This window comes from Oryza brachyantha, chromosome 10 (genome assembly GCF_000231095.2).
Source record: "Oryza brachyantha chromosome 10, ObraRS2, whole genome shotgun sequence".
NCBI classification, from domain to species: domain Eukaryota; kingdom Viridiplantae; phylum Streptophyta; class Magnoliopsida; order Poales; family Poaceae; genus Oryza; species Oryza brachyantha.
The window spans coordinates 12,009,108-12,028,538 of NC_023172.2; the positions used below are offsets into that span (position 1 = coordinate 12,009,108).

Here is a 19,431-nt window from a genome sequence, read left to right on the forward strand (position 1 = left end):
GGTGGTTCTTCAAAACCTAATCCATATGTATATATATTAATAAAATTCATATGTATTTATACTAATAAAATTGAAACATATCGGAAAGTCGACGGATGGGAACGAAAAGGCTGGAGAAAGGAATTATTTATATCAAAATAGTAGCAATAGTCTCCCACCTCTTCCTCCTACACCGCCGCCACCGAGCTTGTGGTTGGGGTTAGGGAGCTCGTGGTTGGGGTTAGGGACTTAGGGCCTGTTTGGGGGAGCTGGAAATTCTGAGAAGCTAGCTGGAGATTCTGGAAACTTGAGATTCTAAAAAGTTGAGAGGGCTCTGTTTGGGGGAGCTTCTGAGAATTTGCTGGCTAGTGTCCTGAGAGGCTTAATTGTCTGAAATACCCTGAAGTAGATGGGGATTCTGCTTATTTCTACATTGGTTGGTTTAACTACATCAATGTACATAAATGTTTTTATACAATTTTTAAAAAATTGTAAATTGTCATAAAGGTTGTCAAGAAAATTATAATTTCCTTTTTGAAGGCAATAAGAAAGTTAAATTACTTATGTAATAGGTTCCGTGCATATTACTTTGCCACCGCGATGTGTTCATAAATAAAGCACATACAAAATATTGCACTTTGTTGTGTTCATCAAGCACATAGCAAAATACTACTTCGCCAATACCATATGTACACCAAGCACATAACAAAGAACAACCTAAACCACTTTCATATTTCTATATATTGCGTCCTCTGTCCGCCATCAAAGCATTTGCAATAAAATCTCGAAAGACGCACATATCACCATCATTGGATGTGGTGCTAACATAATTGTCTTCTTCTTCAGGTGTATTGATAGGTGGCATATACTCTTCATCATTGTCACATCTCTCAAAAAGAACATCAGCCAAAGCACTATCACGGATGAAATTACGAAGGGCTATGCAAGCAATTATAATCAACTTTTGCTTCTCCACAGGGTAGCTAGGCATGTGCAACAGAATTCGCTATTTCATCTTCAACACTCCAAATGCACGTTCAATCACATTACGAGGAGAGGAGTGAGCATGATTGAATACCAAACTATTGGAATGTATATGTACAATAGGTGTATTGTTTGTGCTAGGTGAACATGGATTTTCAGCATAACTAGCATAAAAAGAACCCTATACCTGAACAAGTTCCATTTGAATCATCAAAATAACTAGCAGCAATTTGAGTAACCAAACCAGTTCACCACACATAAAAAATTTCAGATCCGAGCTAAGTGCAAAATAACACTAAAATAGATAAAAGGGGAAGAAGGAAAAAGGAACTCACCCTGTCCAGGTGTAGCACCGGAGGTGGAGGGGGCGAGAGAGGGAGTCACTGAACTCCGGCGAGGGGGACAGGCCCTAACAGCCGGCTAGAGGAGGAGGCCGCTCGTCGAAACTGAAGGAGGACGCCGCGCTCCGACAGAGGAAGGCTCGCCGCGCCCGCGGATCCTGCGCTGGAGAGGTGGCGTCCCGAACTGGGGAAAGAGGAGGCTGCCTGCCCCCGGCAACAGGAGAAGGCCGCCCGTCGCTAGTGGAAGAGACGCCGAGCTCCCTACTCCGGCGAGAGGGCGTGGGGAGGAGCAGGACGCCGTCGTCCAGATCCACGGACGAGAGGCCCTTAGGGCTAGGGTTACTCCGGACTTATAAAAGAGAGAGAGAGACGGATGAGGTTGGGGTTCGTAAGTTGAAACCATAATGATATCTGGGCTCGCTAAGGCCCACGGGATTGGAGAAAATAGAAAGAAAAAAAAAAGGTAGGGAAATATTTGGGATTCGGAATATATATAAGAGAAACAAAATAAGGAAGGAAAATAGGAAAAAATGCGAATAGGTGTTTTTTATACTAGAACTCACCAAATCACCTATTGGGAAATGGAACTTGTAGTCTCCCGAGGGCACTCTTTCGATCTCGAACAGACATTAGGTTAGGACCATCAAGCTGTAAGTGCCTTATTGTATTCGTTAATCGTGATTCAGGTGAGGTGTAAAGACGTTAAATCATATTCGTTTTTTATCGCATCGTTTCATGCAGGGTTTCACTTATCGCGGAGGCCCTCCAAACCGCTCATGCGCAAAATAAGACAATAGATTTTAGCTATATAGTAGTTAATTTCATTATTTATAATATTAAATAGCTATTAAAAATAAGACAATATTTTATCTTTTATCATTTATCAGCAAAAGAAAACAATTCTGGTAATTATAGATAAAACCTTTTATATCTATGTTATTAGTGATTCAAATATTAATACTACAAAATAGACTATGATGAAAGACCATGCATGATAAGAGTTAAAATTCAATTATGGTTGTTGTTGTAAGTTACTCCGTCTGTCCCTAAATGTTTGACGCCATTGACTTTTTTATACACGTTTGGTCAATCATCTTATTCAATTTTTTTAAATATGTAAGCTATAAATAAAATGATATAAAAATATTTAATAATTTTGAATTTTTAAATAAGACGAATGGTTATAAAAATATCAACGGCGTCAAGTATTTAGGAACGGAGGCATAACAAGCAGACGTGGAAAGTTAATTAGCCAAAAAAAAAAGACTTGTGGGTTACATGACACGCGGACACAGTGGAGTAAACGGGAGAGCAATATTTCTTCCAACCTTAAAAAGCTGATTAGACGAGTTTCAAATAAAAAAGGAACTGATTAGACAAGCGGCCAACACACTAGTATGATAATTCAAAAATAAATACATAAATGCAATTAAAATTATGACTAAGCTGCCTCAGATCGCAGCTCAGCTTCATAGGCGATGAAATGGTGTCCAAATGGAGGTGTCCTATAATGTAACCACGTCGAGATGACATGCTCAGTTGCATATCCAGTTGAACGTGAATTTCAATAAACATATGTACAGAAATGAGACACTTTTAACGTAAAATGAATGAAACGCGGTCATTGACTCGTGGGCTCATAGATAATGGGATCTAATTATCGACGAACGCGTCAACGGTTAAGCCAGAAAATCTTAATCCAATAAAATGGAGGTGCATGTCAAGTAGGCAGGATTCTCATTTTTTTTTTACAGGGCAGGATTCTCAAGTTGTGTTTTGATTCCAAGTCAGATGTTTGATCAGATGTCAGAAGGGGTTTTTAGACACAAATAAAACAACAAATTACAGATTCCGCCAAGAAACTGCGTGACGAATTTTTTGAGACTAATTAATTTATTATGAGCACATGTTGGTCACTGTAGCACTTATGGCTAATCATGGTCTAATTAGACTCAAAAGATTCGTCTCACAATTTCTGTCATAACTGTGCAATTAGTTTTTTTACATCTATTTTAATGCTTTATTTATGTGTCCAAAGATTAGATGTGATGTTTTTAGGAAAAGATTTTAGGAACTGAACAGGGCTGGACGCAAACAAAGCAACATCACGCATTGGTGTTTCAGATAGCACCTAGGACGCGAGACAGAAGGGATAGATGCAACCGTATACTATTGTTCGAACGTACAAAGTACCCCAACGATGTACTGCTTATTAACTAATTTTGGAGAATCATGTGGACTCTTGCTTTAATTAATCAGCAGGTAATCAATAAACAAGGCAGCCACTTGCATATATAGAGTGAGAAATTTCACTGAAATTATGAGATTGGTTATGGCCATGTCGGTCTATGATTAAGTGTGTGCTTAACATGAGAGCTGATTTTAAATTTTAGAATTTGGTTTTGGATTAACTTTAGAGTTTGTTTTTGTCAGTTTGGTTGTCCAGCTCTGTTTTTATAGTTGCTAAATAAAAGTACAAACAAAAAGATCTATGGCTGCTTTAGTCTCGTTTTCTTGTCACCAGGAGGAATAGAGGAATTAGAGAACTGATTGGCGCAGAGCCATAAATTGTCACGTTAAAATTTAGGTATGCCACAATTGTTTAGGTAGTTCTTTGGATGGTTGCTACAACTATGACAAGTCATACTTCATTAACTAATTGGTCAATGCAGCCTACACTTTAGTTTTACTTTAAATCATGAGACTACTCAAGTCTCAAACATGGAATATTGGAGTAGGTTGTAGTTTTGTCATCCAGGATTTGAACTCAAGACCTTTGTCTTTGATACTATGTTAAGTTGCATGCATCGATCAATATAAAAGCATAAAAATACGGGCAGTTCACTTTATACACTCCAACGTATCCTAGTTAAGATGTGATTAATTGTCACGCAGTTGGTTATAAAAAACAGTGTACATACTAGTGCCGCACAAGATTTTCAAGATTTTTAATATAATAACTTTTATACCAAATATACCGTTTAGAAACTCAAAAAACGTACATCTATAATCGATAAACGACAATTAGAAAATATCGTTGCTACTACACAACATGCTCATTCGGACGATCGAGCAGCTAGCTATGGTCCAAGTTTGTGGGCTGATATCATATTGCAATTGATAATAGACACAAATGGATGGGATGTTATTGATGTTAAATTGGGAGTTCATTGCCTGGGAATCTGTAACAGTGCCAATGCCTTCTTTGAGCAAGTTCAATAGTATAGCAAATTACTAGCTCTAATTTATCTATAGTCAATCTAATTGTCAATTAATACAATAGTTATCTACAAAACATCAATTCATGGTCCCACATGTCATACACATATTTTGTCTTGGAGTCCACGTACAGCTAGCTATAAATTAGTAGCTCACATCTCTTCTCTCTCTACTCTTATCTCTCTAAATTATGCTTATAGTATGCTATTGTACCTGCTCTTAATCGTACTCCATTATTCTGGACATGACAGTGTTACATACAATTAAGCATGTGCCGGCACAGCATGATATTGCCGCCATTTGTCAACCGATCATGTGGAAAAACATGCAGGCATTGGTCGTGAAAAACCAGCGAATAGCCATCGCCATTTTGAAATGCACGAATTTTGGGCCAATAGGGATCAATATGGACCTTTGCAATAAACCTCGTGTGTTAAATCTGTAGCCCTATATTAAGTGAATCTAGACGCACACACTGACCATATACACCAATCAGTTGATGAATCTAGATAAAATCATAAATTCTTAAAATATGGAATGGAGTAAGTACTAGTTTAAATCTACGATGTTGTCAGCGTTTTGTCAAATTTTTTGCATTTCTATGAATTTAATCCTCAACACACCTGCTTTCTAGTATTAATCAAGTAAAAGTTTGTACGTCAGTTTGACAGTTGCTATGCTATATATGCTTTTGAGGTCCTGTTATTTATTAGGTCAGTAACCGGTATGAAAAACATAGCAGTAAATTAATATATTATTAATTAATTATTAGATATAAAAAATCAAAATTGATTTTAAAGAATTTTTATAAAAATTTTTAGTAAAAAAAATATACTTATTTTGTGTGCACGAAAAACAAGAGAATTTAGGTTACGAACGGCATGAATAGCCTTTAATATTAATATATAAAAAATACATATGCTACTCTAGAAATGTGTGGTATGCTCGAACACAGGAACACCTATCAAATTAGCCTTTAAAAAACTACAGGTAATCTCCTATCAGATCTCCCAAAAGAGAGAAAGGTCATGGCACTCTAATGAATAATGCCCACATTCTTCACCTAAAAGTTGCACCATGATTAATGATTATTAGTAGATCAGTGCTCATGGTTATTCCTTCATGTCCATCATATATCGTTGTGGCTCATCAAGGTGGACTAATCAACAAATTAACACCCATGCCTAATTGTCTAGGGCAATATGGGGTGTCTCACATGGATATATCTGGCACTATCTGCACTGCCACTTTACACTCCAGCTGATGACAGGGTTAGTACATGTTCAGCTGCCGTCGCTGTTTCGTTGCAAAGTTTACACTCCAATATCGTAGTGGTGGGGCCTCTCTCGTTAGCCGCCTCTTCACGCAGCGCGGATCATCGTTATTCGCCATTGAAAATTTATCGGTTCTCTTATTTGTCTCCCATGCATTGTCTAATACTACTTTCATATTTTTTATATGATACCATTAAAGTTTGGTCTATATTTGACCACTTAACTAAATAAACCAAATTTTAACACAAAACTAGTTCACCCGCGGTACCATCAGCGCCTATCTGTAGCCTCCGGTCTTTAATAGATAACGATAGCGATGACCATTTTGTTTTTGCCACAAAAGGCAAAAAGATGAGCAAATCATAAACATAGCCCTACTAGGGAAAAGATGAGCTCCCAATTATATATAACTAATACACAGATTTATGAAGTGCTTATTGCACCAAAAAAAACTTTTACAATAGTTTCCTATATATGAATGGTAGATATGAATGGTAGGTGACTAAATAAAATTGATGTTCCGTTTAATTTCCTAGAGTGATTTGGGTATTACACTAATTTTAAATTTATACATTTTACATTGGCGTAGAAAAGAATTTCATTTGTTTTTATATTAGTATAGATAGTTTTGTCAAAGTACTTGTTTGTTTCATGATATTTACTCTCTTAATCTCAGCTTTACATACGGGGAAATGATAACACGTGTTCAGTAACTATGGCGTCAAAAACAAACGCTATCAAAAAAACTGCCCTGTAACCACTTACATTCAATTTCGGCATGACAGCTAGCTTAAAAGTTTAATTATTTACACCACCGAGTTTAGCATAAGCTACAAGATCTGTGAAAAATATTCCCAATAGCGTATAATTCTAATTCATCTCAAAGTTGTTAATTTACAAACAACTTTCACCCGCATCTTGTAAAAAGACTCTCAGTAGAGTATAATTCTAACCCATCAACAAGGTTGACCAAACAACTTTCACCCGCATCTTGTAAATACCACAGCTAATCTCGTCCTCATTAGAGCCTCTAGTGAATGGGGTGAACTTCAAACTGCGACTGACGACATGATTCTGATGAATATTATGGGCATGGATATTCAATATCAACATCTCTTTTCTGGACACTGCTACGACACGTCGCAGCAGCTGCACGACTCTGTCATCACCAACTGCGTTTGCAGAACCGACATCACTGTCATACAGTACAATATCATTCGGAACATCTGTTGTGCAAGCCGTAATTTTCCCATGAAAAACTTCAGAATCTGACAGAATCTTGATCTCAACAGTGCCCTCCAGTGCTTCCTTAACACAAGCAGTTACAAGTTCCACCTCACTGAGCCTACTCTCCAAGGTTTCAGTCACAATCTTAAACCGACGAGTGTAGACTTTCATTTCAAGCAATCCTTTACTAAATTCCTTGTCATTGCACTCTTCATTCTCCTTAATCTTCAAATTTATCTCAAAAAATATTTCACCATAAAAAACAATTCCTCTAGTTGGTCCTGTGAGAATTATATCTTCATTCTACAAGAAAAATTACACAAGACGTTAGCCATATGTCACACTAATGATATATATAAAATAAATGATAATTATCCATAGAATATAATAGTATTGTTATTATTTATTAACCACCTTAAACCTGCACGCAGATTCATATTAAATTGATTTGCTAGCAACCTAGGCAAGAATTTGGACTGAGCTCATCAAAATTCACACAATCATTTAATTGCAATAATTGTATATGATGACATGATCAATCAAATTAAAATATAATAACATGACTTAATATTTGAATACATAAAAAAAGTAGGTATTTGTGTTTTGTTTGAAACTAGTCCAAGTCATGCATATAGACAACTCAAATGTAGCTAGGTTTAGTATGCCTTTAACTGTACATAACTGTAAAGAAATTAGTTCGATGTATTATGTGAAATAGGAGAGATTAATAGTGTGAAGAGATACTCTTTAAAATACCTCTGACTGGATAACTTGGCAATTGTTCCTATTGCGCCGGAAGATGGTGATGCAGTTAAAATCTAATCCATCTCTGACTATCACAGTCCCATATAGATTGATAGGGTAGCCAACATCTGATGATTTTACTTTCAGAGATATTACATTTAACGAGCTAGTCAAAATGTGATCCTCTGGGATAATTGCGTCTGTAAAACGCATTGGACCATATTGCGCTGACAAAATTGAAAATGGAGTTAGTTTGCAACAGGGAAGAATAGTGTGTTAACAAAAGTATACGTTTGATAATGTCTCTAGAGGACAAAAGTTTTCATAAGGTAAACAGGGTTGTCCCTATCTTTTGAGCTGTTACGGAAATACAATTATGAAAATTATTTTAGTTGTTTCAGAAACAAAATTATTGCAGTTGAGAAAGTATCTGGCTACTTTTTAATCTTATATATACTTCAGAAAATCCAACCATACACCTGTCCATTTGCTAAATAAGATCTATGAGGTCAGAGAGAGTATATGTTCATTAGCATACTGCATGGGATATTTTACAACTAGGGAGAAACTGAACTAAATCCATCGCAATATCTGCTCATCTTAGCAAAACCTAAACAGTATGAGCTGTCTAATTCTTCATATAACAGCTTACCTGTGTTTGGCTTGGACCTGCCCGAAATGAGAAAATTGATCATTTGCATCTCATCCACAGGAGGCAAACTACAATTTATCTGCTTGGTACCCCCCCCCCCCAATGGCCCCATCATCCCTGACATCGCATGATCTCCCTCCTCATCCACCACCCTGGCTCAAGGACACTAACATTTCAGGCCCCCACACCTAAATGTCACTCACCGTCGGTGTCTAGCCCGTCCAGTGCAAGGTCTCCAATGAGATATAATTTACTGCCAATTTGCATTTTGCAATCACTGGAAAAACAAGACCCTAGCTGCTGGTGGTACTAGCACTGACTATCTATGCCAAAAGTGACAAACAGTCCTTTTGGGCAGTGTGGCAAGTTATCAATTGCAAGATAAGGAGTGGCGAATGATCAAGAGCCACTGTGAAGAGTGGCACATGATCAAATTTCTCCAGTCAGTGAGGATCCCATCTAGTGAATTTTAAGGTAGTTTGCTCCACTAAAAACATCTCCCAAATAGATACATGATAAGATATGAATCGGATATCTATGATAGAAGGTGAGCAAATCATTTTTTCTGTGCTTATTGCATTGTTTCCTGTTCATGTGCCTGAAACTATTGGCCTGCCTTCACTCCACGTGTTTGATTGGATTATCAAAATCATGTGCATAGTGGGTGTGCGTTGATTTATGGAATATTGCTAGAGATGAGCGTAATCTTGCAGTGTGCTAGAAAAAAAATTGCAGTGTATTGATAACAACAATATGATAGACTGGAGTAATAGATTGTTGATGTGGCCATGACACATACTCTCCTTGTCAAGGTCGAAGATGGTGAGGTTTCGGAAGCAGGCGCACGTGTAGTAGCTGATCCCTGTCTTGGGGTCATGCTCCCAATACTGGGAAGCCAGAGCACTACTCCTCGCCCACCTCTCCTTCATCTTCGGCGTGTCCCGATAACTCGTCGGCCTCGGCCACCGGGGCTTCAAGCTCTGCTCCCGTCGCTTCTGTTTCGCTGCTTCCGCCGCCGCCTCCTCGTCGTCCTCCTCCACAAACAATGGCAAATCGAAGACATCCTCCACGGTGGTTCTTCAAAACCTAATCCATATGTATATATATTAATAAAATTCATATGTATTTATACTAATAAAATTGAAACATATCGGAAAGTCGACGGATGGGAACGAAAAGGCTGGAGAAAGGAATTATTTATATCAAAATAGTAGCAATAGTCTCCCACCTCTTCCTCCTACACCGCCGCCACCGAGCTTGTGGTTGGGGTTAGGGAGCTCGTGGTTGGGGTTAGGGACTTAGGGCCTGTTTGGGGGAGCTGGAAATTCTGAGAAGCTAGCCGGAGATTCTGGAAACTTGAGATTCTAAAAAGTTGAGAGGGCTCTGTTTGGGGGAGCTTCTGAGAATTTGTTGGCTAGTGTCCTGAGAGGCTGAATTGTCTGAAATACCCTGAAGTAGATGGGGATTCTGCTTATTTCTACATTGGTTGGTTTAACTACATCAATGTACATAAATGTTTTTATACAATTTTTAAAAAAATGTAAATTGTCATAAAGGTAGTCAAGAAAATTATAATTTCCTTTTTGAAGGCAATAAGAAAGTTAAATTACTTATGTAATAGGTTCCGTGAATATTACTTTGCCACCGCGATGTGTTCATAAATAAAGCACATACAAAATATTGCACTTTGTTGTGTTCATCAAGCACATAGCAAAATACTACTTCGCCAATACCATATGTACACCAAGCACATAACAAAGAACAACCTAAACCACTTTCATATTTCTATATATTGCGTCCTCTGTCCGCCATCAAAGCATTTGCAATAAAATCTCGAAAGACGCACATATCACCATCATTGGATGTGGTGCTGACATAATTGTCTTCTTCTTCAGGTGTATTGATAGGTGGCATATACTCTTCATCATTGTCACATCTCTCAAAAAGAACATCAGCCAAAGCACTATCACGGATGAAATTACGAAGGGCTATGCAAGCAATTATAATCAACTTTTGCTTCTCCACAGGGTAGCTAGGCATGTGCAACAGAATTCGCTATTTCATCTTCAACACTCCAAATGCACGTTCAATCACATTACGAGGAGAGGAGTGAGCATGATTGAATACCAAACTATTGGAATGTATATGTACAATAGGTGTATTGTTTGTGCTAGGTGAACATGGATTTTCAGCATAACTAGCATAAAAAGAACCCTATACCTGAACAAGTTCCATTTGAATCATCAAAATAACTAGCAGCAATTTGAGTAACCAAACCAGTTCACCACACATAAAAAATTTCAGATCCGAGCTAAGTGCAAAATAACACTAAAATAGATAAAAGGGGAAGAAGGAAAAAGGAACTCACCCTGTCCAGGTGTAGCACCGGAGGTGGAGGGGGCGAGAGAGGGAGTCACTGAACTCCGGCGAGGGGGACAGGCCCTAACAGCCGGCTAGAGGAGGAGGCCGCTCGTCGAAACTGAAGGAGGACGCCGCGCTCCGACAGAGGAAGGCTCGCCGCGCCCGCGGATCCTGCGCTGGAGAGGTGGCGTCCCGAACTGGGGAAAGAGGAGGCTGCCTGCCCCCGGCAACAGGAGAAGGCCGCCCGTCGCTAGTGGAAGAGACGCCGAGCTCCCTACTCCGGCGAGAGGGCGTGGGGAGGAGCAGGACGCCGTCGTCCAGATCCACGGACGAGAGGCCCTTAGGGCTAGGGTTACTCCGGACTTATAAAAGAGAGAGAGAGACGGATGAGGTTGGGGTTCGTAAGTTGAAACCATAACGATATCTGGGCTCGCTAAGGCCCACGGGATTGGAGAAAATAGAAAGAAAAAAAAAGGTAGGGAAATATTTGGGATTCGGAATATATATAAGAGAAACAAAATAAGGAAGGAAAATAGGAAAAAATGCGAATAGGTGTTTTTTATACTAGAACTCACCAAATCACCTATTGGGAAATGGAACTTGTAGTCTCCCGAGGGCACTCTTTCGATCTCGAACAAACATTAGGTTAGGACCATCAAGCTGTAAGTGCCTTATTGTATTCGTTAATCGTGATTCAGGTGAGGTGTAAAGACGTTTCATCATATTCGTTTTTTATCGCATCGTTTCATGCAGGGTTTCACTTATCGCGGAGGCCCCCCAAACCGCTCATGCGCAAAATAAGACAATAGATTTTAGCTATATAGTAGTTAATTTCATTATTTATAATATTAAATAGCTATTAAAAATAAGACAATATTTTATCTTTTATCATTTATCAGCAAAAGAAAACAATTGTGGTAATTATAGATAAAACCTTTTATATCTATGTTATTAGTGATTCAAATATTAATACTACAAAATAGACTAGGATGAAAGACCATGCATGATAAGAGTTAAAATTCAATTATGGTTGTTGTTGTAAGTTACTCCGTCTGTCCCTAAATGTTTGACGCCATTGACTTTTTTATACACGTTTGGTCAATCATCTTATTCAATTTTTTTAAATATGTAAGCTATAAATAAAATGATATAAAAATATTTAATAATTTTGAATTTTTAAATAAGACGAATGGTTATAAAAATATCAACGGCGTCAAGTATTTAGGAACGGAGGCATAACAAGCAGACGTGGAAAGTTAATTAGCCAAAAAAAAAAGACTTGTGGGTTACATGACACGCGGACACAGTGGAGTAAACGGGAGAGCAATATTTCTTCCAACCTTAAGAAGCTGATTAGACGAGTTTCAAATAAAAAAGGAACTGATTAGACAAGCGGCCAACACACTAGTATGATAATTCAAAAATAAATACATAAATGCAATTAAAATTATGACTAAGCTGCCTCAGATCGCAGCTCAGCTTCATAGGCGATGAAATGGTGTCCCAATGGAGGTGTCCTATAATGTAACCACGTCGAGATGACATGCTCAGTTGCATATCCAGTTGAACGTGAATTTCAATAAACATATGTACAGAAATGAGACACTTTTAACGTAAAATGAATGAAACGCGGTCATTGACTCGTGGGCTCATAGATAATGGGATCTAATTATCGACGAACGCGTCAACGGTTAAGCCAGAAAATCTTAATCCAATAAAATGGAGGTGCATGTCAAGTAGGCAGGATTCTCAATTTTTTTTTACAGGGCAGGATTCTCAAGTTGTGTTTAGATTCCAAGTCAGATGTTTGATCAGATGTCAGAAGGGGTTTTTAGACACAAATAAAACAACAAATTACAGATTCCGCCAAGAAACTGCGTGACGAATTTTTTGAGACTAATTAATTTATTATGAGCACATGTTGGTCACTGTAGCACTTATGGCTAATCATGGTCTAATTAGACTCAAAAGATTCGTCTCACAATTTCTGTCATAACTGTGCAATTAGTTTTTTTACATCTATGTTTAATGCTTTATTTATGTGTCCAAAGATTAGATGTGATGTTTTTAGGAAAAGATTTTAGGAACTGAACAGGGCTGGACGCAAACAAAGCAACATCACGCATTGGTGTTTCAGATAGCACCTAGGACGCGAGACAGAAGGGATAGATGCAACCGTATACTATTGTTCGACCGTACAAAGTACCCCAACGATGTACTGCTTATTAACTAATTTTGGAGAATCATGTGGACTCTTGCTTTAATTAATCAGCAGGTAATCAATAAACAAGGCAGCCACTTGCATATATAGAGTGAGAAATTTCACTGAAATTATGAGATTGGTTATGGCCATGTCGGTCTATGATTAAGTGTGTGCTTAACATGAGAGCTGATTTTAAATTTTAGAATTTGGTTTTGGATTAACTTTAGAGTTTGTTTTTGTCAGTTTGGTTGTCCAGCTCTGTTTTTATAGTTGCTAAATAAAAGTACAAACAAAAAGATCTATGGCTGCTTTAGTCTCGTTTTCTTGTCACCAGGAGGAATAGAGGAATTAGAGAACTGATTGGCGCAGAGCCATAAATTGTCACGTTAAAATTTAGGTATGCCACAATTGTTTAGGTAGTTCTTTGGATGGTTGCTACAACTATGACAAGTCATACTTCATTAACTAATTGGTCAATGCAGCCTACACTTTAGTTTTACTTTAAATCATGAGACTACTCAAGTCTCAAACGTGGAATATTGGAGTAGGTTGTAGTTTTGTCATCCAGGATTTGAACTCAAGACCTTTGTCTTTGATACTATGTTAAGTTGCATGCATCGATCAATATAAAAGCATAAAAATATGGGCAGTTCACTTTATACACTCCAACGTATCCTAGTTAAGATGTGATTAATTGTCACGTAGTTGGTTATAAAAAACAGTGTACATACTAGTGCCGCACAAGATTTTCAAGATTTTTAATATAAAAACTTTTATACCAAATATACCGTTTAGAAACTCAAAAAACGTACATCTATAATCGATAAACGACAATTAGAAAATATCGTTGCTACTACACAACATGCTCATTCGGACGATCGAGCAGCTAGCTATGGTCCAAGTTTGTGGGCTGATATCATATTGCAATTGATAATAGACACAAACGGATGGGATGTTATTGATGTTAAATTGGGAGTTCATTGCCTGGGAATCTGTAACAGTGCCAATGCCTTCTTTGAGCAAGTTCAATAGTATAGCAAATTACTAGCTCTAATTTATCTATAGTCAATCTAATTGTCAACTAATACAATAGTTACCTAGAAAACATCAATACATGGTCCCACATATCATACACATATTTTGTCTTGGAGTCCACGTACAGCTAGCTATAAATTACTAGCTCACATCTCTTCTCTCTCTACTCTTATCTCTTTAAATTATGCTTATAGTATGCTATTGTACCTGCTCTTAATCGTACTCCATTATTCTGGACATGACAGTGTTACATACAATTAAGCATGTGCCGGCACAGCATGATATTGCCGCCATTTGTCAACCGATCATGTGGAAAAACATGCAGGCATTGGTCGTGAAAAACCAGCGAATAGCCATCGACATTTTGAAATGCACGAATTTTGGGCCAATAGGGATCAATATGGACCTTTGCAATAAACCTCGTGTGTTAAATCTGTAGCCCTATATTAAGTGAATCTAGACGCACACACTGACCATATACACCAATCAGTTGATGAATCTAGATAAAATCATAAATTCTTAAAATATGGAATGGAGTAAGTACTATTTTAAATCTACGATGTTGTCAGCGTTTTGTCAAATTTTTTGCATTTCTATGAATTTAATCCTCAACACACCTGCTTTCTAGTATTAATCAAGTAAAAGTTTGTACGTCAGTTTGACAGTTGCTATGCTATATATGCTTTTGAGGTCCTGTTATTTATTAGGTCAGTAACCGGCACGAAAAACATAGCAGTAAATTAATATATCATTAATTAATTATTAGATATAAAAAATCAAAATTGATTTTAAAGAATTTTTATAAAAATTTTTAGTAAAAAAAATATACTTATTTTGTGTGCACGAAAAACAAGAGAATTTAGGTTACGAACGGCATGAATAGCCTTTAATATTAATATATAAAAAATACATATGCTACTCTAGAAATGTGTGGTATGCTCGAACACAGGAACACCTATCAAATTAGCCTTTAAAAAACTACAGGTAATCTCCTATCAGATCTCCCAAAAGAGAGAAAGGTCATGGCACTCTAATGAATAATGCCCACGTTCTTCACCTAAAAGTTGCACCATGATTAATGATTATTAGTAGATCAGTGCTCATGGTTATTCCTTCATGTCCATCATATATCGTTGTGGCTCATCAAGGTGGATTAATCAACAAATTAACACCCATGCCTAATTGTCTAGGGCAATATGGGGTGTCTCACATGGATATATCTGGCACTATCTGCACTGCCACTTTACACTCCAGCTGATGACAGGGTTAGTACATGTTCAGCTGCAGTCGCTGTTTCGTTGCAAAGTTTACACTCCAATATCGTAGTGGTGGGGCCTCTCTCGTTAGCCGCCTCTTCACGCAGCGCGGATCATCGTTATTCGCCATTGAAAATTTATCGGTTCTCTTATTTGTCTCCCATGCATTGTCTAATACTACTTTCATATTTTTTATATGATACCATTAAAGTTTGGTCTATATTTGACCACTTAACTAAATAAACCAAATTTTAACACAAAACTAGTTCACCCGCGGTACCATCAGCGCCTATCTGTAGCCTCCGGTCTTTAATAGATAACGATAGCGATGACCATTTTTCACATGTAGACAATTACATTATTATTTATTTTCTTGTTTATGAACAAATGTACTTTAAGTATAAATTATTATATATTTGCATTAAATTTTAAATAAGATAAACGATCAAGCATATACTTAAAATTTAGTTAATGGTGCCATCTATTAGAATTGAAGGGGTATCTTTCACTAGGTTTTTAACTCTAGCCACAATTTTCCGTATAAATGTTCTAATGTTATGTGTTTTGTCTAAAACAATGATTATTGTAGTAAAATGTGTAGTACTAAACTTCTCTAGAATCTTAGTCCTCGTTTTTGACGCTTATAAGCCAAAATTTAAATTTTATAACTTAAATTTTGATTTAACTTTTGGGGAGTTTTCACCGTAATTTCTCTTTTAAGTCGTTACCTGAAAAGGTTTACCTAAAATCATTTTTAGTCATTACTAAATTGCTTTACTTATGTTTAATTTCAGCAAAAAGCAATGAAGCTGTCACAAGAAATTCAACTGGACTCTTCGGAGGCCCGGTGAAAAAGATATTTTTCACGTCAATCTTCATCAGTAACGATCGGGCCGGCGCGTGGCCTGCAGGCTAGAATTGGGCTGCATTTCAGACTTTCCTTCTACAAGGGGAGCTAGATTGGGCTGCTTTGTTTTGACTGTCTAAAACATAAATCCCAACTCGATTGATCTATCCATACAAAAGTCCAGAATCCACACCAGGATGTCAGCACCCTGTTCATCCCAAAACAGAAGCATCCTGCTCGCAGCAGGATGAAAATGATCGGAAATGGTACAGCGTTTTTTATGTTTATAAATTTAAATGTTTGTTTTCGCTGAAATTAAGTATACAATTATGGGTACAACTCTTTATACATGATCTTATTGAGTATTTTGTTATGATTTGATTTATTACTATAGGAACTTTAAGCAAAATATTTCAAGAAACTCCGGATTTATGTCAAATAGTCATTCTCACATTGCATGATGATAAAAAAAACATAGCTATTAATGATAGATTGACCATTTATATATATGTGTGTAAACTTTCTATGCAGAAACTGTATATAGGTTACGTGTAATGAAGGTCCAATGAAATCAGATTGATCTATGTAATGTAAGCATGCACATGCACGTGCAAGAGAAAAACACAGTCGGTTTTGTGGATTTTGCGCGTGTAGTGCAGGGCCACTGTGGCTTGGTGCTACAATGGCCGTGCACTCCAATCAACTTTTGCTATCGAATTCAAATCAGCTAGTTGTGGCGGAGTTCATCGGGAATAGCCAAAATAGAACCAGGGTTGAGAAAATTTTGAATAACAGATGAAACAGTAGTATTTTGAGATGGAGGGTGGTACCGTGGTAGTATATAGCACCATCAAGAATTCAAGATGACTTACGCTTAGGGGAAAACCATATCTTCAGTTTCAAAGGACGAGGGCCAAAATGCCAAAAAGAAGGGTGAAATCACAATTGTATTCCAAAGCAGGGTTAAGAACACAATTATCCCTATCATAGAGAGTAGTTAAGGAGAGATATCAGATTTTCCAAGCACATTTAAGTTTAACAATCCAGAGCAACACAATAATGTAAATGTCCAGTAAATGTTCTTAATTTCTACATATAAATGCATGGTTTTCGTTAATTAATTGTACTATGTATCAACATGCATGCATGCATCAACACGCACGGACACTTATGTTCAGTTATATACCTACCTTTTCTCAACAAGCAAGATAGTTCTTCATACCTACGTATATAGCTAGAGAGCGTATGCAAAGCAACGACGTAATAGTTGGCTTATCTTGCAGAATGCACAAACAGCACCAACATAATATGTATTATGTATGCATGTACGTCGCAAATGGCAATACTAGCCTGCAACAAGATCTTTGGTGCGTACTGAAATGGATAATCTCTAGGAGTATTTTGTCTCAAAAAAGAGGTAGCGATAGACGTGTCAATATGTACAGTTTCCTTCGAGTAAAAGACAACAGGTATATCAAATGGGCAAAACAACACCAATCGCAGCAAGCAACTCGTCGAACGTGTGTATGTCTAGATTAGGCATCACCTCGAAAGCTTGTCTTCCTTCTCTAAGAGCCTTGCAGCAACTACTCCACCGCTGAACGAGAACTGTGTGCTCCTTCCTGACTTTACTCTTATCATTCACTGACCTACCTATCAGGTATACAGCCTACTTCTTCATAAGAGGGAACCTGAGCACCTCTGAAAATACAGCGCAGGACATAAATAGCATCTTCTGTAGGTCGGGTATTTTGACTCTTCCAACTTGCTGAACAGAATCATATAGGCTCAATGTCTTGTATATGCGGATTGGAGTTTCTTTGCTAATTTTCAGTTCAGATATATCGGCTGACATACCTCTAACACCATAGTTGGACTCAAAGGGAATGTTCTTCACCTTGTAATACTTCTTTCGCTCATTGCTTGCATAGTCTGGAACAATCTTAGGATCGAGGTCCGGGAATTTGTGCCACATCCCGTGTGACTTAAAAGCAACCAGATACAGATTGTGGTAATCAAAAAGGATGCGGACACGGCCATTAGCATGATTCAAGGCTAAATCACTTCCAGTTTTAGGAAATAGCACGATCTCATAATAGCCTTGCATGCACACAGGCTTTCCCTCAACGGTTTCCATTGCTCTAGTTGTGATTCGAGAGATGATGCTGTTAATCAGAGAGGAATAGGTGTTTTTTATACTAGAACTCACCAAATCACCTATTGGGAAATGGAACTTGTCCGTCGCCATCCACTCCTCTCTTGATATATAATCCAGTTTCTGCTATGGCCCCCAATAGCATATCCTCTCAATCGATCGATCTTCAATTAGCCTGCATCATCACCACATCAATATAATGAATAGACGGATCATATCAAATATCACCATCATCATCGACTAAACTGTACTGCATCACTGTCATGCATGCATGGCACATCTAGAATATATATTAAATTATAATGGTATATTTACAAATAGATGAACTGTAATGGTATATTTCAAAACCTTAAAAATTGTAATGACATGGATCCAATTAACCCTAAATTGTAATGGCATATCTATAAATATATGAATTGTAATGGTATATTTTAAAACCGTAAAAAATATAATAGCATGGACTATCCAATTAACCATATTGAAGGGTTAATTGGGTCAGGTCATCGTCATCAGACGACGACAAGGAGATCAGTATATCAAAATGTATGTACGATGATCAATCAAATGATAAACATTACAATGAAGCATGCATATGGATTATTACTTAGGTGTTAACCCCCCTACCCAGCGACCAGCGAGCTTGGCACGGCGCGGCCATGCCACACCTCGAAGCACACATCCTCGACGGCGCGAAGATGCGGTCGGCGCCGGCGCACGCCGCGTCGTTGCTGCCGTCGACGTCTGGTCACTGGAGGCGTAGGTCGCAGGCGTGACGATAGCCCATGGTGCGAGCAGCAAGGGGCTAGCGCGTGGTCGGCGCGGACGCACGGACACACGGAGGCGGTGCGGCCGCTCAGGGGAAGGCCGTCCGCCGCCGGCAGCTGCGCACCAAAGTCTCAGGCGGCATGCCACACCTCGAAGCACGCATCCTCGACGGCGCGAAGATGCGGTCGGATCCGGCGCACGCCGCGTCGTTGCTGCCGTCGACGCCCGGTCACTGGAGGCGTAGGTCGCAGCCGTGACGGTAGGCCATGGCGCGAGCAGCAAGGGGCTAGGGCGTGGTCCGCGCGGACGCACGGACACGCGGAGAAGTTGCGGCCGCGCAGGGGAAGGCCGTCCGCGCCGGCAACAGCGCACCAAAGTCTCAGGCGGAT

General features: G+C 38.4%; 1 protein-coding gene across 1 annotated transcript; it reads right to left on the reverse strand.

Annotated features, from left to right (window-relative positions):
* Nucleotides 1-6,553: 6,553 nt before the first annotated feature.
* LOC121055503 lies at nt 6,554-18,259 on the reverse strand. The gene is made up of 6 exons (XM_040528018.1): nt 17,980-18,259; nt 17,776-17,890; nt 10,267-10,452; nt 9,220-9,497; nt 7,781-7,995; nt 6,554-7,327 (listed from the first exon to the last, which is right to left on the reverse strand). Exons 1-6 carry the CDS (start codon nt 18,257-18,259, stop codon nt 6,746-6,748), a joined length of 1,656 nt encoding a protein of 551 aa, XP_040383952.1. The 3' UTR covers nt 6,554-6,745.
* Nucleotides 18,260-19,431: the final 1,172 nt, after the last annotated feature.

Bases quoted from the DNA above. Each gene is read 5' to 3' on its own strand.
- LOC121055503 (XM_040528018.1), bottom strand. From the start codon at position 18,259: ATGGAAACCGTTGAGGGAAAGCCTGTGTGCATGCAAGGCTATTATGAG. The intron at 9,498-10,266 runs GTGCGTCTTTCG...TAGGTTTTGAAG, and splicing joins ACATCCAATGATGGTGATAT to AACCACCGTGGAGGATGTCT. The intron at 7,328-7,780 runs GTATTTTAAAGA...TTTTTCTTGTAG, and splicing joins GCCAAGTTATCCAGTCAGAG to AATGAAGATATAATTCTCAC.